Source organism: Ixodes scapularis, unplaced genomic scaffold, assembly GCF_016920785.2.
Source record: "Ixodes scapularis isolate PalLabHiFi unplaced genomic scaffold, ASM1692078v2 PGA_scaffold2__306_contigs__length_199485367, whole genome shotgun sequence".
In the NCBI taxonomy this organism is placed as follows: Eukaryota; Metazoa; Arthropoda; class Arachnida; order Ixodida; family Ixodidae; genus Ixodes; species Ixodes scapularis.
In genome coordinates, this window is record NW_024609857.1 from 170,290,670 (window position 1) to 170,315,568 (window position 24,899).

General features: G+C 46.7%; 1 protein-coding gene across 2 annotated transcripts in view; it reads right to left on the minus strand.

The window, feature by feature from the left end:
• Positions 1 to 23,769, minus strand: part of LOC8038698 (transcription factor sma-9) — a 36,756-nt gene extending 12,987 nt beyond the window's left edge. Inside the window, exons 1-4 of one of the 2 annotated variants that reach the window (XM_042292114.1) lie at positions 23,461 to 23,769; positions 17,832 to 18,128; positions 15,742 to 16,593; positions 1,791 to 1,865 (exon numbers count right to left, since the gene is read on the minus strand). In XM_042292114.1, the coding sequence (XP_042148048.1) occupies positions 1,791 to 1,865; positions 15,742 to 16,593; positions 17,832 to 18,107 (1,203 nt within the window). In that variant the 5' untranslated portion in view covers positions 18,108 to 18,128; positions 23,461 to 23,769. Of the gene's footprint in view, positions 1 to 1,790; positions 1,866 to 15,741; positions 16,594 to 17,831; positions 18,129 to 23,456 lie in introns of both variants that reach the window. The other variant, XM_042292113.1, reaches the window with a different exon arrangement.
• Between the last annotated feature and the right edge of the window lie 1,130 nt (positions 23,770 to 24,899).

Sequence of the window (24,899 nt, forward strand, 5' to 3'; positions counted from 1 at the left end):
TTGGTTGTAGCGCGGTACCGCTTATGGTGCGGATTTTCGCGACTCCCGCGACATACGTTATATGCGATCTACACTGTACATTGATATGTAAAATTGATGACCAGACAAGTGCCCATCCCCCATCTTTTCACGATTATCTCTAAATTTTGAGTGGGTACTTGCTTGGTATTTTACGGTAGTAGAAAAATGTTATCTCAGGCAGAGTAAACTTTTCTGCTTTTTCTGTGGATCCACTTGCCGATATGTTTTGCTCACAAACAGGTGTGCGTGAGGCATTTTTCTATATCATGAAGTTTGGCATGCTTAGGTTTTGAACAATGTGTAAGAAAGGAGCGTGCATACTCAACTACTCAACGAAAACCCCAGAAAAAAGCATTTTCCCGGTGAACTAAATACTAGTGGTAGAGCTTTATCTTTCTGCCCGCTTCACCCTCTCCCTTTCCTCCGCTTTCCCTCAATGTCTCGTTTTCTACTCTGAGGGGTCACCCTACTCTGTTGCCATTTTCAAAGGGCACACTCCCGCACGACAAACACCGTCAGCATCAATCTTTGCACATATTTGGTCTGACAATTCTTTTTTGAGTGGAGGCTTGGGCGAATTGGTACATACTTTGAAATTAAAAACAGTGCAAAAAGACAAGGACCAGACGAAGAAGTAACACGGATCCAGCGCTGCGTCCGTGTTACTTCTTCGTCTGGTCCTTGTCTTTTCACACTGTTTTTAATTTCTTTTTTTGAGTGTCTCTAGTATGGGGCATAAAAGGTAATGAAAACCGACATACAATAACGCAATGCCAACGTGTTCCGACAGGCAAAGGCATGTTTGGTTGCCCTTCACTTGCACAGAGCAGACTACTCCCCCCAGATGGTGTTCGTTACTCGTAAAAGGTCCATTAGCCTTTCTGTGGTGCCATGGCTCTCCTGCGCTAACTAAAGAATTGCAGATTACAATTCTTCATTTATTTTTGTTTAACGCACAATAACCTTTATGTGGCTATCAGAGTATGCTCCAATGTAGTGATACTGGAAAAGAACATGTTCTCGTGGATATCCAATTGTTTTAAACAACAAAACGAAACCCACGGTATGTGCTCATCTCATATTAAAAACAAGCTTGACAGCGAAAAGCACGCATATTCTTGTAAATCCACGCAGTCCAATTCTCTTCTCGAACTGTCTGCTGTCTGTTTTGAAGCTGTCTGTGTGCAGCTCACAGTTTAGATTATTTCCCATTCCTAGTCATATACCTTAATTTTTCACCAAAGGGCACACACCTATATCCAGAGTGGTGTCGATGCCCGCCTGAGCCCCGCCCCACCAATGTATGAGCTGTGCCACACTTCTAAGACAATGGTAATAACTTTTCTTTTTTCCTTGCTAAGTAAAATACAAACCCCGGCTAGAATGGATATGTGCACATTCGGTATCACCGATGACTGGGACACGTCTCATTTAAGCCACCACATAGCACCGCTTCAAGTCGAACGACCGGACGCAACGACACCGTGGATGCGAGGGTGGCATCGCCGCCACGACACCGAGTACCTTAACGTCTGCCTCACTTTCCAAAGCAGCGTCGGCGAACCGAGCAGCCTTAGCGAAGCACAAATTGCAGTCAAAACGGACAGGACGAGCGCTTCTAGTCCAGTCACCTTCTTGGTATCGTCCGTGGCACCCTGGTGGCACCTGCCGCCAGCGCATGCATCACACATGCAAACTGGCCTATTTGTGCTTCGCTACATTCAGCCAGATGGTTCACTTTGGAATGGCCCTGGGCTGGGCCGACTCACCCACGGCGTGGCGTGACTGGCCGCTGGCTCCGTGGTGCCGGCCGGCTCCGGGGTCTCCTCCGTGCTGGCCGCATCCTGCCACAGACAGATGGTCTCAAAGAGATGCCACACATTCCGGCTCGTCCGCGCCGACTACAGAACTCTGATTCTAGACGACGACGTGCTACGCGCACGCTTGTGGGATGTCTGCCACCTTGCGTGCACCGAATCAAGATTTTCGTCGGCACCCCTAGCCGGCGAGCGAGCAACGGGCCGGCCGAGCAACGGGCCGGCACTCACTCTGTTTATGCTGTCGGACAAAATACTCTCGCATTATAACTCCGTTTTTCGCTTCCAACGTTGTACTCCTGCAGCTGTACATTCTGAAAAATTGGCATCGGGCACCGCTAGCCCCTTAAGAAATGAAAAACACTTTTGGCACACCTTACCATTGGCTAGGTGAATATCTTCCTGCATTGCCGTTATCCAGAGTTAGGATGTGTGCCATTTGCTATTGTAAGTATGCAGAATTTTATCTGATCTTGGATCCAGTCTCAAAACGCAAACAAAAGGCAAGTTCCACTCGCTGCACACTCTGCCGGGCACACACGACGTGGAGGAAGCACAATCGCAAATCTTCGCCTTTCTCTCGCCCTCTTTCCTACTACAGTCTAAGCTCATTACAACAGACCAGGTTTTAACAGACATTTGGATACAACGTACCGATTTGTGAAGTGCGGTTTGTTTTCCTCTACATACCATTGACTCAACTTCGTATCTGCATACAACATACTCCTTTTACAACAGACCAAAACTTTGGTCAAAACCAAGGTCTGTTATAACGAGGTTAGACTGTAACCTCCTACATGTTCCCAATAGACGGTGACTGCACTTGGACAGAAATCAATGCAGTTCAAGTCGCAAGACTGTTTTGTCCCTGTCATTTGTCGTGTTATCATCGTCTTGGGAATTCCATGCTGTGTCCAGTCTGGGAATATGACTCGTGACCCATTCCTCCACATGTAGGGAGCCCATAATGGTGGGGGTACGATCATGGTCTGCGGGAAAGAGGAGCCAAAAGTCTGCCGACAGCTTATTCTGGCCTCGAGAACAGAGGGCCAAGATGACAAGCGGTGATAATGACTCGTGGAACCCCTCCTTCCTCGGCACCTCAAACCTTTTTGCCACACACCTTGCCAACCAGTCTCCGCCTAAGATGAAACACGGTGCCTTTTGCCTTCCAATTTCCTTACGCATTTGTCCATGTGGTAACAGCGAGCGTGACAGTGTCGGCGGACTTCTGGAGGCTCCTTCCTGGCGACGCTCGTGTCCGAGATGATCGCGGGAAAACTAATTGCGTGACCGTGTCGGCGAACTTCGGAGGATCCCACTACCACTGTGACCCTGAGGGCCAGCAGGTGCGTGCAGTTCTTAAAGGGATGGTGAACTGAAATTTGGATTTCAGAAAAAACAATGCAGGAGATGTAGGCGGGATGCTACAATCCCTACAACACTACTCGTAAGGCGATATCTCGAATGGACGGCCGTATTTTGGGAAAAAGAGGTCGAGATTGAACCAGACCGATGAGGCACGTGACGTCCAAGATATCTCGTTTCCTCCTCTCTTCGCTTTGCTCCCTCAAGGCGGTGAGGCGGAGAAGACGCGAGGCCATTCCCTCTCCTTTTCGGAGAAGCATGACGTGAACATTTCTGTCAAATGCGCCTCCTTTTCTTGAAAAATACAGTCATCCGTTCGAGATATCGCTGTATAAGTGATGTTTTGGTATTTGTAGCATCCCGTTGCACGCTTTTGCAACGTGTTTTGTAGAATCCAGATTTCGGTTCAGCATCCCTTTAACGAGGGGTACAGAGTCGGCGAGACGAGCTGTGCACGACATTGTCGGGACTCTAGTGCCGGAGCCGGCAGGGACTACACAAAATCGAATTCCCCGCAGTGCACAAATATTTTGACAAAACGTGAGAAAAGGCGCGTCATGATGATGATCGGAGGCTTTATGGCGCAAAATGCTACTTAGGCCAAAGTGCGCCAAACTGGGTTGTTCATTCACATTCTGGTTAGAAAAAGATGTCGCTCGTCATTATCATGGGTATGAAAGCTGGCGTAAAATGTCACTGCCAGAAATAAAATTGAGGACACATTCAAATGGGATAACAGGGTGATTTCCTAGTAAAAGAACAGGGTGAAAAAGTATATGATATCTAAACAATTTAGAAAAATGATGCCGCCGTTTTTTGATCAAGACGGGAACCAATCCACAGTATGTGTAGAATGGAAACAATATCCCCGTGGTGTATACATCGTGGAGGATCTTCTTCACAGAGGAGATATTTGTGGGTTATGTGGAAATGGCCCATGCGAAGGCGACATAATAAGACCTCGTGTAATTGGTTCTTTAAAGAAGAACTCTCCCACAATTTAAGAATGGGCTTGGTGAAGTGAAGCTTATTATCAGATTCATCGTCGCATTCTGTTCGCCATCTCTGGAACATTGATGCCTTCATGACCGGTTTGATATCCCGGTAAGGTAAGGAGGCTTCGAACCGCAGAAGGTTCCTGGAGGAAGAAGCAAACCTATCAGCTTTCTCATTACCCAATATACCTACATGACTTGGAGTTCAGCAAAGTATAATATGATGTCCATTCTGCTGCAATGCACGATTCATTTTGGCATGCACAAGCTGTAGAAGCATATTTTTGCTGTCTTTGAGGGAACTAATTGCAGTGATCACACTTTGCGAGTCCACAAATATAATTGACCTTACTGTTCTCTTCAGTCTAATATGGTGAACTGCTAACAACACTATACAGTTCTGCTGTAAAGATACTGGTGATCAAATTAAGGCGCTTAGTTTTAGAAAAGTTCTCAGAATGCACGGCACATCCAGTGAAGGACTGAGCCTTAGCACCGTCAGTATGTATAAAACTGACAATAATCAGCATACCTTGTCTGCAACTCTAGAAAACCTTGCAGCATAACCACCGAAGTAAGGCAGTGCTTAGTATATTTTGTAAGCGACCAATCGCAACAAACCCGCATTCTTTTCCGGGGAGCAATACAGTCAACTGGTGAAAATAGGGGCCTTCCATTAGGAGAAATCTGAAGGGACGTATGATAGTCTGCAAGGCGGAGGCTTAACGGCTGCATGATGCTGGGCTTGTTTTCGAAAAGGCGAGAGAAACGTTTAATGAAATCCTATCTTGGATGGCGAGGGTTAGCTAAGGTTTTGTAGGCATATGTCATACTTAGATATTGCCGTCTTTTATCCAACGACAACTCGTTGGGCTCGGCATATAAACTCAGTATGGGGAATGTACGGAAGGCGCCCGTGGCGAGATGTAAACCAAGATGGTGAACTGAACCTAACATTTTCAAAAACCGATTATCATGTAGATCCATACACTATAGCACCATAGTCAAGACGGGATCCCCCGAGGGAATTGTTTAGACCAACTCATGTTTACAAACAAACCGGAGCGCCCCTAGTGGACGCCACCAGCGCCACGCATGCGCGATAAAGTGTGGGCCAAAACCTTGGCGTCGCCCATAAACAAACCATTGGAATGCAATGTTATCGGCGTCGGTGTGAGTTCCCGCGCTCTTCCGTACAACATTGCGGTTTTCCCGCGTTCATGTTGGAATAAAACAAATAAATCTGACGACCACAAGTATCCGTGATTTTAACCCAAAGTGCTTCCCGCACAAGCAATCGTGGTCTGACGGCGTCTGGCTTTCCTTTTTCATGGCCCTATCCACGTTCTCGGACGAACCGAGCACGCAGAAAACAGATAAAAACTGACCTTCAAACCTTTCCCGATTCTTTCGGCACAGTCCTGGTTGCGGTGTTTTGACGAAAAGGCAGGTTTTTGTCTGGTTTCTTCAAAAACAATGCAGGAATGCACACCTTATAAGGTGAATTCCGTCCACAGCCCCAGATCGGAAGTGCACCCGACGCGCCACCACCGCACCGTGACGTAACAGAGCCGAGTTTGAGTATAGGTGCAGCAGACATCTTCTATCTGATCCCCAAGTCTTGTGTGCCAAAACTTTTAAGAGGTCCATACTTTTAAAGCATTTTCCCAGAAATAAAAGTAAGCTTCCTGTCAAAGATCACACCCAGAAATCTGTGCTCGCTTTTAACAGGCAACGGCGTGGCTTTTAGTTCAAGGTCTGAATTCAAAGGCAGCCCACAGCACAAGGAAAGCGGCACCTAAACCGTTTTTTCTAGAGGAAACCTAAAACCACCAACTATCAAGTTTGCTTAGAGCTAATTGAATCTGTTAATCACAGGTGAAACTAGTACAAAAGGAACAGTAGATCTGAAGATCTTCTACATAAAGTCAGTATGAGATGGAAGACGGGAGGATTCTGGCAGAAAACAGATAAAAACTGACCTTCAAACCTTTCCCGATTCTTTCGGCACAGTCCTGGTTGCGGTGTTTTGACGAAAAGGCAGGTTTTTGTCTGGTTTCTTCAAAAACAATGCAGGAATGCACACCTTATAAGGTGAATTCCGTCCACAGCCCCAGATCGGAAGTGCACCCGACGCGCCACCACCGCACCGTGACGTAACAGAGCCGAGTTTGAGTATAGGTGCAGCAGACATCTTCTATCTGATCCCCAAGTCTTGTGTGCCAAAACTTTTAAGAGGTCCATACTTTTAAAGCATTTTCCCAGAAATAAAAGTAAGCTTCCTGTCAAAGATCACACCCAGAAATCTGTGCTCGCTTTTAACAGGCAACGGCGTGGCTTTTAGTTCAAGGTCTGAATTCAAAGGCAGCCCACAGCACAAGGAAAGCGGCACCTAAACCGTTTTTTCTAGAGGAAACCTAAAACCACCAACTATCAAGTTTGCTTAGAGCTAATTGAATCTGTTAATCACAGGTGAAACTAGTACAAAAGGAACAGTAGATCTGAAGATCTTCTACATAAAGTCAGTATGAGATGGAAGACGGGAGGATTCTGGCAACGAAATTTATCTTGACCGCAAACAAGGCGACGCTTAGGATGCCCCCCTGAGGAACTCCGTTTTCTTGAACAAATGAATCTGACAATGTAGAGCCCAGTGGAACCTGGAATGCCCTGTCCATCAAAAAGTCTCCTATACACTTCAGCATTCGGCCCCAAATACCATAGCTGTAAAGGTCTTTAAGTATTCCAAACCTCCATCTGGTGCCATATGCCTTTTCCAAGTCAGAAAGAATAGAGATGCAGTGCTTTTTATGCGTGAATGTTTCGCGAATGATTGTTTCCAGGCGAACCAAATGATCCACTGCAGCTCGTCCGCAACAAAAGCCACACTGGTTATTTGCAAAGAGATTCTCTTTTTCTAAAAGGTACATTACCTGTCTGTTAGTCAGTTTCTCATATGTTCTCCCCAGGCAGCTATAGTCGAACCCGGATATATTGAATTCAAAGGGGATCATAATATAGTTCGATATATCAATAATTTGATATACAAAATTATGCTAAATTAAGCTTGAGTTGAAATTTCCTGGTGTGTTTCTCTGCTAATACTGAAGGTCGAGACAAACCGGACCTTACCAAATAGAGCATTCAAAAGCCGCAAAATACAGTAGAGCGTAGTTGGCAAAGACAAGACAGCATAAACAACCAAATGCGAAAATAAAAAAAAAAAAAATGAAAGAAAAACGAAAAAGCGAGACATTAAAAAAATCTTTTGATCAGCAGAAAAAAGTTAAGCAAGCTACAAAAAAGAAAGCTTACTAAATTCAGGCAGCAAAAAAAGAAAGGCGAAAAAATAAAAACGGGCAAAGAAATAACTACTAAGGGAAAACGTAAACAAAGATAAGGATAAGGCGGTCAAAGTGCGATTACACAACCATTGTTGTCAACACACTGAGACTTGCCGAAGACTTTTTTTTGCTTATTTTATTTTGGGGCTAGGGAGTCACGCAGCATCAGGCAATGTTCTGGGAAAGGGCAAAGGCATCCATTCCAACAGCGAGCGCTCCCTGCTCACCCTACGCACATGCCTGCCCTTCCCCTTGCTTTTGCCGTCCTCCATTTTTTTTGGGGGGGGTTCACTGTTCTTTTCTTACAACTGCTTTTTCGCTGCATCTGCATATCTTTTCATGTGTATGCTGGCTTGGCGGTCTACCAGCCACGCAATGCAAGCGATGTGCTCGCCACCGGCCAATCGAATCGTCGGATCGGATTGCAGACAAAGCAACGGGCGGCCATGCTTGAGCATCCCCGTAATGGAAGTTGGATACAAAAATACAACGCTTTTATACTACTACACGTGATTTTCAGGGGGATGTTTGGACAGTTTGATATAAACAATAATCCAAAATACCCGAGTGTGATATAACCGGGCTCGGCTGTAGCGAGTGCAATAAGTTGGTAATTGGAAGGGAGCATAGCATCTTTGCCACTTTTCAGAAGCGGTATAATGTGAGCTCGCTCCCATGCCTGAGGGAAGCATGCCTTCTTCAACAGAGTTGAGAAAAAAAGGTGGAGGGTTCTGAGCGAGTTAAATGACAACTTTCGAAGCATAGTATAGTGCAGTGTGTCTGGCCCCGGTGCAGATATCATCTTTATACCGAGAGCTTGTTCCAGCTCGCACATTGGGCCCACCATATGGCTCCGAGTTGGACCCCCCGATAGAAAGAGAGCAACTCTCTGCATGACATTTAAACTGTTTAACTTCAGCACTATAATTATCAGAGCTAGATACATTATCAAAAATGCTGAGCAAGAACATTAGCAACATCTTTGACAGACCCCAGAGGCAGATTAAAAACGGGGATTGTAAAAACCCGGTAGACACTTTTGATTTTGCCTACACAATCTCAATCCTCTTTAGACGTAACCAAACTACAAAACTACTTATACAGGAAATATTTTATCCAAGATGACTTAGTCTCTTAAATTCAATCCTGTTCTCCACAATGAGGTACTTAGGGAAAACATCCCAGGCTCTATTTTGTCTTATAGGGGTGGTTGAACAATCTTTGTTCCACCATGGCTTGCACTTCTTTGGTAAATCACCAGAGGCATGTGGGATAGAGTGCTCAGCAGCACTGATTATCTGTTGAGTAACATATGCCATCCGAAAGTAAACATATGCCATCCGAAACATTTCTAACAGAAAGTACCATTAAAAAACAAATAACAAAGGAAATTAAAAAGTAGAAAAATATATAACTCTACATCGTTTCACCTCATGTACATGCAGCCTGCAACGGTGTCCACACTCCATGAGGCCGCGTGCGAGTCAGGGAAGCATTGGGGCTCACGCTGTAGTTTTGGCTCCGTTCAGATCTGAGGTGAGGCGGTGTAGAGTTATATATTTTTCTACTTCTTAATTTCCTTTGTTATTTGTTTTTTTAATGGTACTTTCTATTAGAAAATTTTCAAATGGCACATGACAATGAAGATGTCCTACATGTGGGATTCATCTTTTTTTCTTTCTTTGTCTTCTTGTATTGATGTATTTTAAGAAGGCAAAAAAGAGAGTAAGTAGAGAGTCAGCACTGTGTCTGTGTTCCTTCTTCTACTTTGTCTTTGTGTTTTTTGCGCTGTTTTAATTATGTGTTTAGTATGCCCTGATGCTCTCGGGCAGCACGGTGGAAGCAAAAGTGAGGACTAGGTGCTTCGATGGTTTCTCCAGTCCGTCTCTGCATATGGAGATTCGTTGCACCGACCACCCACCCCTTGCCCGGAAAGGCTCTCCCAAGATCTCCTCTTCACTACACTCCAGGGATGGGCAGTATTTCAAATTACAAGTATCTGAAATATATATTTCAAATACTTTGTGTATTTTGCACTTGTATTTAATTACAAATTGGGTAATGTATTTGAGGTGTGTATTCAAATACTAAAATGTAGGTATTTCAAATACAATTGTAATTAAATACAATTTTGTGGGCGAAAATACATCCCTCAAATTTATTGTCACTGTCCAGAGCCGGAAGAAAACTACGTTCTGCACCCAATGCAGTGTCTCTCAATCAAGCACAATCGTTTAGTGACTTTGTGATTACGGTTGTAGTCCAAGGCAAGAATAGTGACGAAATCGACGTTCACAGGCAGACTGGCTAAATAAGTACCTGTGACAACTTGTGATGCTTTCCAGCCTGATTTCCATCCATATTTTTGCCTGGAACATTCTAAATGCACGGGTCGTCCAGATTTTCGTAACTGGTGCGAGTTGCAACAATAAAAAATTCTCTAGCTAGTGCTACGCGTCTTGGTCGTCTCGGTTCTTTGTTGGTCTATACCAAAATGTAATCGACAAAAAAAGCTGCTTGAAGCTCTGTACTTTTTTTGCCTATTACGTCCAAGCTGATTACTTTTTTTTTTTTTTATTATATTTCTATTACGTTACTAGAGCCTCCCACACTAACTCCCGAGTGTGCAATGCAAAATTGAAATGAGATACCCAGACACCCGTTGCAGGTGCCCTGAGGTCGCTGACACAAATTTTGAGGAATGTATTTGGAAAAGTATTTGGAGGAGACCAAATACATTTGGTTGTATTTGTATCTTGTACTTAAATGCTTTTTTGGAAATGTAATTAGATTTGTAATTAAATACATTTTTGATGGAGTATTTTGTATTTGTATTTCAATACATATTTGCATGTATTTTGCCCATCCCTGCTAGACTCTAACAGGTCGTCCTCTGAGATGACGCCCTGACAGCTTTTCAAGGTGCGATGTGAGGTAACAGATACTTTGTGGCCCGAGATCTTGTTTAAATATAAAAAGAACAACACTCAGCGCTCCATTTTCCACCTCAACGAACAAGACACCAGATGCTATTTTCTTGGCCTCGAAGTTATGACCAATTAAGTTTACCAGAGTTTTTTTTAAATTAGAGTAAGAGAAAGCTTAGCTAGTGGTTTACCACTTTGCTCTGAATGCATCACCAGAAAGCGGGTGAAGCTTCTCTGGGCTGCAGCTGCTGTGTCTTTGCGGGTTACTCTGGACCGAACACTTCTCAAAGTTCGATCGGAAAAGGTTTCTAGTTTAGAACCCATATGAAGGGCAGACACTTCGGCATCTGTAGCACACCACCCACCATGGAGTCCCACAAGGGGATAGGTAACATCTCATAACAGGTCTGGCTTGACGGAGTATGTTGCTCTACCAGTGCTACCAGGATGCTATAACCAAGTGTGGATTAAGAGAGAGTTCTGTCGCCACCCGAGGTTAGCCTTTGCCGCCTAAGAAGGTGAAATAGGAAAAAAGGGCAGAAAGAGAGAAAAGGTAGGACAGGAGAAGAGAGGTGACTGACTAAATCATCCCGGTCGAACCAAGCCAGGACATCCGTCTACGAGAGGCGGGGGGCCAAAGTGGTGTATTGCCTCACCCGGGAATCCCCAAAGGGTCTAAACCTACCACAGGCTTGGCTAAACCACCAGGATTCCCTTTTCTCCAAATACGGGAAAGACACACACAGCCAGGTGTGGGCGGGCGAACCTGCAAGGCTCGAAGTCCGTGGCGACACCACTCACTAAACACCCACTTTCACAGGCATGCCTCCACGGGAAAAAGGTGCATCGTGTGACACCATCTTTGAGCTGCAGTGAAACTGAAGACGAATGTGGCTGTAGCTTTTGTTGATTTGAGGTGTTGGTTGTTTGGTATGACCAAACATCGAGGAACTTCGAAGCACCAAATTTACTTTTTGCAAGAAACCACCAATACTGAACACCTCGGTGGTGCGAAATCAATTGGTGGTATCTGTAGCATTTTTTTAAATAGCCTGCAATATTGCACAGTGACCCTGACTCAACATTTTGAGTCTGTTAGAAATGTTTGCAGCAACACTAGTTTGATTATACCATAAAACACCGGGCAAGCCCCCACTCAAAATTTAGAAATAATCGTGAGAGAATGGGGGATGGGCGCTTGTCTGATCAATTTTACGTATAAATGTGCTGGGCATATGTCCTCAGATCTTCCAAATTTGGGAATGGGCACTTAATGTGGACAAGGCGGATGTGCAGTATTCTATGTTATGTTATCTGCTAGAAGGGCTCTGCCCCTGTACTTTTCATAGCTGAGCAACTGATAGCCTAACGAGTTTCTAGTTAGCCTGGTACTTGGACACTTTTAGGTACCATAAAACAATTTTACAACCTTGCCTACGCAAGAAAAAAAAATCTTGGCATTCAAAATGCATGTAGCAGGAACCAGTTTATGTACATGGGCTAGTCTTTGACAAAACATTGATGGCAACATGCATACAACTTTTTCCCAATGGAGTCCCTTTTTTTCAAAAAGCGGCCCATTATGCGAGTTCCATGTTTCTTTTCAGGTTAGCTTTGGATTGGGGAACAGCAACGCTACAGAGGAGCGAATTTCCAAGGAAGCCTCTGGCCCCACCTCAAAGATAACAACAGTGGGGCACGTCTAGGGCTGCTTTGTACTTCCGGCTCCCACAAGAATCCATCTATGCGAGTGATAGTTACGTGTCTTTCTTTCTGTGCAGGCAGAGATTCCAGCTCACCCGAGCAGACTGTGCCAGCTGGTGTCACTGACCAGTGCAAAAAGCATCTCCCTTTTTAATGTGAAACATTCTATGGCTAGGTGTTCGGCATTTCATGAAGCCAATAGTAAAACCTGGATAAAAGCGTGGCCACAAGGCTCGAAACGGATTGGTTGACTGGGAGGTCATGTGACCAGGCCTGGAGCAACGAGAAGAGGAGGGAGAGGAGGCCTGGGTTAGAAGCTTCTGGAAGATCACCAGGTTTATCATTTCAAATGTACACGGGCCACGCATTAAATTATCCGATGAAGAGCGCCGTGAATATAGGCGTCTGGCTGAACAGGCTGGACGTGCAGCTAAACAATGATGTAAACATCTGCGATGCTAGAGCCTAGAACGCTTCACATAACATATGCAACACAATTGCCTAGCAATTTGCTATACACATATTGCGAGTACTGTGCGTCACTCGATAATAAGACGAGCCGACGCTTCGGCAGTTGCCTATGTCGGCCGAACAAACAAAAACCAGCGGTGCAAGCGGCCTACAGTAATATCCCGAGATAGTCCACCTAAAATAGGAAGCCAATCGGGTGAAAATAAAGAGACTAGACTAACTTTCGGTGTGCAATCAAAAAAGTTGAGAAAAATGCGTTTGAGATTTTTTGCAGTGCGAAACTTGCAATCACAGGGAGGGGTGATGAACCAAAGACGACTGTCCTTCCCAGTCAGCAGTGTTTGCTTATCTCCTGCCATGGCTGCCGAGGTCATCGATGGCCCAGCGATTATTACGAATGGGCTTTTTTTCGGTGTTTTTGAAGAAAAACGGCAAATGAGGCTGAAAATAGGGGGCGGGTTATCTTTCGGGGGTGGGGCATCTGACGGGATATTGAGTTAAATGCATTTGGCCTGGTAGCCAGCGAAGTCGTCTGTCAGCTTCCGAGACTTACTGACCCTTAGAAACACGTGAACAAGCGGTACTCCACCTGCAAACTACTAGAGAAAATAGCGAGCGCATGCCAGCAACCTGGCTTTCCAGAAGGCAGTTTGTCAAGATGCCCTATTGGGGAGGAGGTCAGACCGTGACGCCCCAAGCGGTTAACCTAACAACTACACGGATGGGGACAACAAATACAATGACTCAGCGCTCGGCCGACATAACCGAACGCAGCGTCAGCGTTCGGCTGGAGTTTCTGTTCTCAGGTGAGGGGGAGGAGGGGCTCTTTTGTTTCCACTACGGCCTGCATGAACAATGCAGCATGCACGGTCCCAGCTCAGCACAAAAGCCAAAGTGGGTCAAGCTCGCATTCTCCGAGGATAGATTTGGCACTTAACGTCGCTTCGTCCATTGTTAGTATTTTTTACATTAAACTGTGCCCCGCGCTCTATTGTAGGAGATGACATGAACATTCCCATAAGGCCTGTCTGCATGTGCACAGACCTTGTGATGAGTAAACACCAAGCGTAGGGAAAACAAACGGGTCAGAGCGCCCCCTATAGTTCGATCTCCTGCCCAATACCTACATAGAGCTGATATGACCTGATGGAACTGGCAAGGCTGCCCGAGTTCCAAGACTAGGCAACGTGCTCGCAGGCGTCTTTCCGAAACATACAAAACTGGGATCGCAGCTTCCTGATGGACCCTCTGTTTGGTTGGGCTACCTAGAGTCAACGCATAATGCCTCTTTCAGATACTAAAGCCAGCCTTTTCCCTCGTGTGCCTCCTCTCGCCTCAATCGGTCGGTCCGTCACCGTGTTGATGGTTTGAGCTGGCTGTTCCCATGACAACCGGCTAATTTAAGGGTTGCTGAGAGTGCCTCAACAGAAATTGGGTGTCATCCACCAGTCCTGCATCCTCACGACACTACAATGAAAGGCTTTTCCAATCCACAAAGCTTGTGGTGGACTTCGTTTTTTAACCAGTTCTCTGTCTAAGTTACAAAGACCATGAAAGGGTTGGCAGTTTTCATTGTTAACTGTTTCGTGTCTACAAACCACTTCCCCGCAGCTCTTTGTAAATTGCTTCATAGTCGTTTTAGCTACATTTCTGAGGAACTTTGTGTCTACCTTCATGGTCCCCTTGACTAGACTTATAAAGTATAAAGTGCCCAGTTTCATGATTTCTTTAATTATATTTCAGTACCTTACGACTTATTTTGTGGCCCCGTAAGAGCCCTTTAGAAGTACAGTACCTTGTGCATTTGGTTAGTGGTTCCTTCAACTATACTTCTGGAGTATTTTGTGCCCCATTTCATGAGGCACCCATTAACCGTTTTTAGTTTTTGGAAATTTCTGACCCTAAGCTGCTTATGAATTGTTTTCTTCAAAATCAAACTTGTTGCCATCAAAATCATACTTCTAGCCACAAATGGAATAGGAGCAAGTAACGTGAAACATTCTTTGGCTAGGTGTTCAGCACTTTCCGAAGCCCAGATAAAAACGTGGCCGCGAGGCTCGACACCGATTGGTTGATGGGTGGGAGAGAAGGAGTGAGGTGCTCGACGCTAACATTCACACCCCTTGGTCATGTGACCAAGGGGTGAGCGAAGAGGAGGTCGACCGGCTGTGTGCAGAGGGAGAGGACCTTGAGTGTATGGAAGGCTCTGGAAGATCGCCAGGTTTAACAGCCCGGTCAGTGGTAGGTCGCTTCATTCTAGGAACAAATATCAAGTGTTTGCAAGGTATGCGTTAAACTATCTGATGAAGAGCGTTGTGAGTGGAGGCATCTGGCGTCTGGAAAGTATCACTAAATATTTGTGATGCTAGAACGTTTCACGTATGCAACAAAATTGCCTGGCAATTTGTCATAAATTTAAAAAAATTCAGCGCTGCTATTTGTCGGCAGAGCCACAAACTAAGCTCTGTGCGAGCCTGGTTCGTCCAAGACGGTTGAGCGTGAACTGGTAAAATCAGACGAGCTATACTTGTCCTGAACGGTTTGGGGACGGCTCCACAATGACGAGTTAGGCTCGTCCAGGGCGGTTAAGGCCGGAGTAGTTTGTGCCTCACGATTCCTTCAATTACATTTGAAAAGTAGTCCGTGCCATGTTTCATGGTACCTTGAACCAGATTTCTGGAGTATGTTGTGCCTATTTCAGGGTCCCTTTAGCAACTTTTCTGAAGTACTCTGTGCCTTGTTCAATATCCCCTTAACAACATTTCTAGAGTGCTTCTCGTCCTGTTTCATTGTTCCTTGAGTTCCAGAGTACTTCATACTCTGTTTTGTGGTTCTTTCAACAACAACTTCAGGTAGACATTCATGGTCTCTTTAAAAACCTTTCTGGAGTAATATGTGCCCAGTTTCATGGCCCCTCCACCTACAGTTTCAGAGTACATTGTCCCTTCTTTCATTGACCTTTCAACTACGTTTCTCGAGTATTTTGTGCCTCGTTTCACCTTTATATACAATCCAGGGTAATTTCTACCCGGTTTCACGGTCCCTTCCACTACAGTTCTAGAGCAACCCAAGGTACTCCGTGGGGGGGCCTCACCTTGGGGGGGCCCCTGCTGCGGAAGAGCCAGTAGCTCGAGTGCGTGACGAGGGGGGTGCCTCCGCAGGCGCTGAGCGTGGGCCCCCCGTGGAGCCACTGGCGGGAGTCGTAGTGGGACAGCAGCTGCTGGTGGCTCACGCCGGGCAGGGGCGCCGCGGCGGGCACCAGCCGCCAGTCCGAGTACATGGAGAGCCCCGGGTGGGCCTCCTGTGCCACGTACATGGGCTGTGGCCGGTAGATGCAGCAGTATGTCGAGCGCGTCGAGCACTTGAGCCCCAGGTAGGTGTAGGCGTGGCCGTTGATATACAGCTGCAGGCAGTGCTTCTTGGGGCGTGGCGTCTCGGGGCTCACCAGGGTCGAGCCCACCAGCGCGGAGGCGCCCAGGGCCAGGGACGTGGGCCGCTGGGGGCGGGGCGCTGCCGCCGGGGGCTCCTCCGTCCGCGGGGCGCGGCTCAGCGGGGGCTCCGAGATCTTCCGCTTCTTGGGCGGCGGGTTCGGCGCCTTGCAGTAGTGGTCCAAGTGGACTTCGAGGGTGGCGCCGCTGCGGAACCAGATGCCGCACTTGGGGCAGGCACCCTCCGAAGCGGTCGCGGCGCCTCCTTCGCCGCGGAGCAGGAGGTCCCGGATGATGCTCCCGCCACGCGGATCGGCGCCTTCCGAAACCCTACGGGGTCCGCCCTTGCGGGGCGTTCCGCCGGGGTCCAGACTCCACTTGCGGCCCCCATTGGGGGTCTCGCCCGCAGTGCTGCGCATGTAGCGCTTGGTCCACAGGGGGTCCAGTGTCTCCACGATGGCGGCGTTCTCCGAGATGATCTTGCTGATGTGTTGCTCCAGGATCTGCGGGCTGGTCACCTGGGGCAGATCGCAACTCTCCCTCAGCAACCGCCGCTCGGAAAAGAATGAAAAAATCTTGATAACTGTGCAAAGCGAGAAGGAAGGCAGTCTTTGCGAGAGCTTCGCTTCATTCACGGCAACTCTAAAGCAATCACTCGGCCTGGTGACGACATCTTCTAACTCGCAATTGTAACAAATTAAATACTTAGTCACAATTTGATAGAAGCCTGCTTTTCGACTCCCATCAAGTTATGAGAATACATATTTTATTTTTATGAGAAAAACATCTGCCCCCTGCATCTTTGTTTGGAGGGTTAATGAGACCCGTTCACTCCATTTTATATTAAAAAGTGAGAGGACTGTCCCCACCCTTCACATAAGGGCTCGATTCCAGGAATACGTCAGCTTTACCTTTAGGAGGTGTACGGGTGGCTGCCTCAGCGGCCCTAGGCATAATCTGCCTCGGGCCGCTGAGAAGCAATTCTGGGGCCCTATGCTACACGATGGGACCGAGCAGAACCGGGACAGCGCCGTCTGCTGCGACTGGCCAGCGACGCAACGGTGACCAATCGCAGCAGACGACGTTGTCTCTGTCTTTCGGTTCTGCTGAGTCCTGCCGTGTAGCATAGGGCCCCGGGCTCTGATTTTGGTCAATGAGAGAGCGAGATGTATTTTTTCTGCCACAGGCTAAGATAGCGTTTGTAGATGACTCATCTGCTAACGCGAGCGAAGAATGCAGTTCATCTGGTACAAACCATCATTCACAGATGGAAATAAAATGAGGAAACACCGTTCATCATCTGCTAACAAACCGGAAAAAAAAAAGGTTAATTTGTCGGCTACGAACTGAACGCTGCGACATAGCGAGATAGGACGCGAGCCGAAATTGAGATTGTCTGCTACTTCACGCCAGAAGCCATCAACATACCACACTTCTTTTGCGAATCTCAAGTTGTTCTGCTGTTGTGTCCGAGCTGACACGGACCGATGAAGGGAGGTAGTCCTCTCTCGCTAATTGTGCATTAGTGAGGCGTGCTCATCGAGATATTGCCCAATCGTGAACTCGCAAATGGCTCAAAATTTTCTCATTATTTGATTACGCACATCCAGCTAGAAGCTACTACGCAACGTGCAATCAGCAGCCGAGAACGCTCTCAGACAAGGTTGGACCCCCGGACCCTTCCGTGCCAAGACGAAGACACAGCTGACTGGCACCCAACTCGCACAGAACCGCAAAGAGGCGGCAGGAGAGGCACCTTGGGCTTGGGCGTGGCCCTGGGGGCCCTGACCACGACGGTTTCCCTGGGTGGGGCCAGCCGCAGTCCGGCCAGGGTATCCTCCAGCCTGCGGCCCGGACTGCCGTAGACAGTGCTGGGCATGCTCAGCTGCCCAGGGCAGGGGGGCGGACTCCCCAGGGGCGGGCTGGGCGGGGGGCGGGGTACCAGGGGGCCGTGCACCACCGACATCTTGCGCTTGGCCAGCGGATTGCGGGGCCATGGGGGCCCCTCCACCGGGCCCTCGGGGCTGCTCATGGTGCCCCTTCAGCTCCAGCCCTGCGGGGACGCCGTCGCTCAGACTTGCGCTTCCTTCTCACGCAACACCACCAGTTCTCTAACGTGCCATGCTAGATCTCATGTGCCACTACCAGTTCTGTGACATCAGATGACCAGATTCATGAACTGCTAAGAATTCCGACGACGACGCAGAAGTCCCAATGTTTGGGGAGCAATAAATAGTCTAGGAAACATTTTCATTCAGTAAAAATGATAGAAACCATCAAAAGTAAGTTTTACAACCAGCAAAACAGATAAAATTGATTTAAAAAATGGTAATTGTGCAGGCAAGCTAGTGCACATTAATTATGATGTTTAAATGCCAAGACTGGAAGGAAACTTGAAAATATATTAGAAGAAAACAGGAGAAAGGTGATAGACAAGCGTCTCAGTCACCTCAATGCGTGACTGCTGATTGGGGTTATGTAAAAGTGCACCGAGCAGCCTTTGCCTCTAGTACAGACCACATGCATGATGGTCAAGAATGATTAACAGTGACTGCACAAGTGCATTGCACTCAACGCCAGGTATGTTTCAATTACTTTCTTTTACGTCAACGCTGCGACACAATCTTAACATGACCAAGAAGTGTGTGGTTTTGTTCCACTAGCACTTTAATAATGTCTCCCATATCTCAACGCAGTGTCACGAGGATACCTGGTGGTGTCACCCGTGAGTGAGAGCGTTAACCAGGTGCCTTGATTTGCCTGTGTATATGAAGGACACATTCTTCCTTCCTTGAACTCTGTTCTTCAAATCTACACGGATCATAAGTAGAGTTTGGTAAATGCACCAGATAAAGGCACCTTTATGAAAAGTTCCTCACGCTCCATTCGTATTTATACGGCCCTTTTTATGACCGACTAGAGGTCGTGCATACACTCTGTAGATATGCCCTGTACTGTACACTCGAGCGGTATTGTATGGATTAATTTACGTGCCATGCTCGATTGCACATCTCTTCACCAATCACAAAACTTTGTTTTTGGAATCGCATAATATATCTGCCAGGTGCAACCTGGGTTTAGAAAGGAACTGTCTACAACAACTCACCTACTTTCAGTCGTGCACGACTTCGCCCTTGCGATTAACGAGAAAATACACAGATGCAATATTTCTATATCTATCTAAAGCTTGTTGATAGAGTATGTACAACATCATTTACTACTAAGCAAGTTGCAGTGTGTTAGCATTGTTCTTTGTCTTCCAATATGGAATAATGGTTGACAGTCGTCAAATCTTGATGTGTAGGCTGGAGTGCCCCAGAGTTTGGTGTAAGGAACGCTTTTGTCCTTGATGCATGTTAATGATATTGCCGAGAACCTTGATTTGAATGTGACTGTGAAAATATTTGCTGATGATTGTGCTATATCCGAAATTGTTACTAACTCAATGGACCAAGTGCCGCTGAATGAACACTTTTGTAAAGTTGTTGAATGGTGCGAGAGGTGGCAAATGGTTATCAATACGGAGCGCAAGTTTGTTTCTTCTTCTGTAGGGGTTGTGGTGATGTCAGAACGTTGAGCTCCAATTGTCTTTGAATAAAGGATTGCGGGTAGACTAGCTTTGAGGTCTACCCACTATCCTTCAATGAGAGCAAATCAGAGATTGGCATTCCGACGTCACCACAACCCTTCAAAAGAAGCGGACGAACTTGCGCTCTGCATTGCTCCAAAACATCGGCCCTCACGATAACACATAGGAAATACCCCCTTAGGTTTACATGTCATGTACGAGACAAATTCATTCACTTTGTGAATAAGGTAAAATATCCGGGCCTAACCATACATTCCAAGTTGCTAGGATAGGGCCAGCTCCTTGAACATGAAGCTGGCCCAATCCTAGTATAATGCACCACCTAGCTCAACTCAAGCCTGTGATTCCAAGTTGACCTGGAACTCTCACTTAGACAGTATAACTTAATTCTAAGGCTTACAAAAAGTTGCGTCTTTTAAAACGGAAATTGGGACTTCGCGACAGGTCGGTGAAACTTTTAGCAAATAAAAATTGAATTCGGCCAGTTATAGAAAAAGTTGAGAGGATTTAGCGACCAAGTGTACAAATAATTTTTTTAAAGATTTTAGGTGGCTCTCTTCGGTATCCAACATGATACATAAATGTGCCCTCAAGTAGATTCAGGCTGCAAGATAAAATTTTTTTTTATAAAATCATCAATATTGAATTTGGCTTAGACAAAGATCTGTATGTTTCACTATCTCCCCAGCACTGAGCAAGACTGAACCACTCGGAAAATGTTAGACTATAAATAAGTCCTTTAAATAATAACTCTTTGTGCGGACGATCGACGAATGAAATTTGCTGCCCTCCAACTGCTCACATGTTCGGAGCATTTACTGTTTTAAATCAACTGTTTCAAACTTTGTGTAATCCTCTCCAGCTTGGATAAAGAAACACCATCTGCAGTGTTTCTTAAATTAAAATATAAAAATAAAGAAGATATATTGCACAGACACTTGACATCAGAAATTCAACTGGGACTAACTTACTTCTAATGTATTAGCTATCTACAATGCCCCCTCACAATTCTCACACCGAGACAATGTTCAATAATTTGCAAATAATAGACTTAGCATCTATACACCAACACGTTTACAAACTGACCGCAATGCCCCTAGTGGACGCCACTGGTGCCGCGAAGTGGTAGGGGTAAGCGCACAGACTTCCATCGACAAATCATTGGAATGCGATGTTGTCGGTCCCCGTGCTTTCTCGCGCTGGGCATGTTGATTCTATGTTTTCCCAGCAATGCCCGACTACTTTAGTTTCCTCAGGGAAATCGTTGAGGGTCGTTACAACCCAAAACTTCGCATGAATAGTGCAACATGCTGCGAGTAATTCCGTGTGGACAATGCAGAATAGACACTAATGCCTGATTCATTTGTTGATATTCTGCTTACTATTTTCAGTCACGATGTCGCTCAGGCTACAGAAGAAGTGTAACAGGTAGCACCGATGCTCAACGTCGATACTAAAAATCGCAAACAGAATCACACCATGTGAATCAGGCATAACAAGTCGGCAAAGGCCACCGGTAAAAATGATCAACATCCTTCTGTATGTGTTTTTTTGAGACCCGCACTTACTTCTATTGCAGTTACTGCGTCAATGTGTGGGCTACGGGCATTTGTCGATTGAATGAGCAGACATTTTGAATGCAAAGACACACTGAACGTGGTCTGCGGCTGGCCTGGACAACTTGACGGTTTTCCCATGTTCACGTTGGAACAAAACAAATAAATCTGATGATTGGAAATCTTTGCAAATTTAACTCGGTGCTTCCCGCATAAGCAATTGTGCTCCGATGGCATCTGGCTTTGCCTTTTCACGACACCTATCCACATTCTCGGACGAATCGGTCAGACAGAAAATACGACAAAGCTATCTCGACACATTTCCCGGCTCTTTTGGTGCAGCTCCAGTTGTTAGTCTGGTTTCTTCCAAAACAACACAGCAATGTTTGGCCTGCATGGCAGCTTCTGCCACCACCGCGGCATGACATAACCAAGTTTAATTGGTGTATGGTATAAAAAATGCAACTTCAATTTCAACGGAACTGCATGGAACAAAATTATACCATATGTACCTGACCCATCACTGGAAGGTTCCTCAGTGCCGATCAAATTATTAACCAACGGTTAAATATACAGGGTGTCCCCCGCAAAAAAATTTACAGGGTATTTTTCACCCCAAAAATAAACAATGCATCGCCGAATGCTCATACTTCGCCCAAAGGTAGCAGTAGAGGTCCGAACCACGTGCCAAAGTTTCAGCATGAACCAATATCTTATTCAAAAGTTATGATTTTCTGAAATTGTGAATGGGAAATTGGTGGCCCATGGAGCTCTCGAATACATGGTGCTCCATGGCGCAAGAAACCGAAAACGGGCAGAAATTTGGCCCCACTTTCTCTTCAAAATTTTCAGAAAATAACTTTAAACTTTTGAGAAAATATTGGCACGTGCCGAAGCTTTGGGATCTGGTTTGGACCTCTAGCACTACCTTTCAGCAAAGAGTGAGCATTCGGCCATGCATGGTTTATTTCTGCGGAAAAAAAAAAACACTGTAAATTGTTTTTTCTGAGACAACCTGTACAATTTCAATGTTCCTCAAAAGAGACAGAGGTGCAAACCTTGACTTGCATTCCATTAAACAGTTACACTCTTCTTGAATACCTGACATATGATATTGATTGCATATTTAATTATTGTTGTTATCTTTATAGTTAAACGTGAGCGCGTTGGTTTTGATGACTTATTACAGAAAGAATAAACAGAAAGGACGGACAAGGACGGACATCTTTCGACTTTCAACAACATGTAGCGTTCTTTATTAGAAGTTGGCATCGAGATGCCAACTTCTAATAAAGACATCTTTCTGTAATAAGTCAAGTTGTTATCTTTATTTGTGTAATAATGTAATGTTTTTTTTGTTTTTTGTATTATATATGTTGCTCGAACAGCACATAATGTTTAATGCCATTGCCGATGGGGCTCAGCTAAGGCTCGTCAAGTTTGGTACTGAAGCTTTTATTTTTTTTCCTGCAGCTTTAACACTTCTTCTAATGAAAAATAAACATCACGATCACTACTACATAGGAGTGGTATGCGCACCTTCCCGGAGGCTTCTGCCCCAGCTGAAAGCAATTTTGTAATCAGGTGGTAAAAAAAAAAAAAAAAAATAATTGTTCAGCCTTATTTCTGAGGAATGGGGGCGAGATCATAAGCTCCTGGAAACCGCCAGACGGCCAGCAGCACCACGGACAGCGCAGCGTGAGAGCACATTTCCCACTCTCATTTGGTGGGTTGGCCACAGGTTCCGAGGCGCACGTAGCGTGCTGCTGGCGGGGAAAGGGCCCGCGAGCATGTGCGGAGCCAGCTGGGTCACCTGCTCCCGTTCGAAGGCGGGGGAGAGCGCGGACAGCGGGCAACCAGAATTCCGGCGCCCACCACAACCCTATCGGGGCCCCGTTGGCGACTCGGACACTCGCGAGCACGGCCAGACCACGGGACCGGGCAGCGGTTTCCTGCCTCTGGGCACACACACACACACACCTCCTCGCCTCTGGGCCATCGGCCGCAAAATCGCCGCGTGCCAGGCGGAGGGGGCCTTATGTAACCCCATCGCGAGGCGATTGCGGCTGGCTCGCGGGCAGATTGTTGCGGGGATCATGAGGTGCGCCCGATCCGCGTTCGGAGAGCGGCCGCACGGCCCCATCAGGCGGGGGTCCGGGCCCCGGCCGAGCCAGCTGTGCGGGGCCCGAGGGGCCGCGGCCACGCAGCCACGCCGAAGGGACCTTGGGCTGCCTACTTGCCTACGACGAATGCTGGGCTGGCCTCCTCGACGTGGCATCGGCGGCGGGCCCGTGCGCTGCGGGGCCGACAGCGACCACTTCACATGATGATTCACGGCGGGCCACACGGACGGCAGCGGGCAAACCCATAACACGGCCGCGCGACGCAGCCAACGGTGGCAGGGTAACCCTCGTCGCGAAAAAATACCTCGGATTTACAAACAACCTTGAGCGCTGACGTCATAGGAAAGCCCGTCGAGGGGGAGGAGACCTCCGGCCTCCGGTATGCTCTGTCGCCATGTTTACGTTCTCGGCCGCCCGCCCCCCTCCTCCTCGGCCCTCCTCGCCACCCGCGACGTTGTTTATGGTGGCGCCTGCTGGCGGAAGTGGCGTCTGGGCGCTGCTTTCCAAACTTCCGGGTCAAAGCGCGGTTTACTTTCGCCAGTTTCGGTTTCGGAGGAGCCGCTCGATCACCAGCGCAATCTGGCGTCATAGGGCCGGACATCGAGCCTGTTCGTGCGCGAGGTAAACATTCGTGCGACGCCTTTTATCGATGAAATACCACCGAAAATATGCCCCGCAAGACCCCGCAAAAGGGCTCGTTTGCAAGAGGCAGGGTCGAGATATTTATTGCGCCTTTTTTTTTTTTGTATGTACGTGTGTGTAGCGGGTAACCCGGGAATAAAGCATCATATTATATTCCGTGTCTCTAAAACAGGGCGGGGAAACCTTGCAATCAATTATTTGGCTAACATTACGGACGAGTAATTAGGCTGAAGGGCATGTACTCTATAAAATTGGTAGTACAAATTCGCCGCATAACCACTAGCAGTGATGGAAACGGCATTTGACCTTCTGTAGCAGGCAAACTATTAGCTCGGAGCAGCCACTGACGGGAGCGGATGCTGTTGTTGGTTACTTGTTACACACGGGAAGAGGGGATGCCTGCACGTAATGTTAGCCTCCTTGGGCAGGGGCAAGACTCGCACAGGCGGCGAAAGAGGGGTTGGTGGTGACGCGACTGATAGCGCGTCGAACATTTAATTGCATCGCTAAAGGAGTTGGTATTTGGTAATGACGGACGGTTCGTCTTTGATATTGAAGTATTTCGCAGCAATAATGAATGGGACGCAAAAGTTTTTCTTTTAGATATAGGCTCAGAGAAGCTTCCATTTAAACTGTTTATTTAAACATGGTCGAAAAATGAAGCATAGCGCAACACTTCAGTAAGCCGCTCTCGGGCCCGTTTTACACTCGATAGTTGATTTAGCCCGTAAATATAATTTATCTAATGTCAGCAACAATCACCATATCCCCTAAAAAGTATATAAATAAATATACGTCTCACCGAGTCTTATACACCAAACTCAAGATTCTAATACCAAAAACTGCGAAAAGAAACACCCACGAATATGGGAAACATTACTCGTACATTTGCGCTTTAAAGGTGACACTAGGTT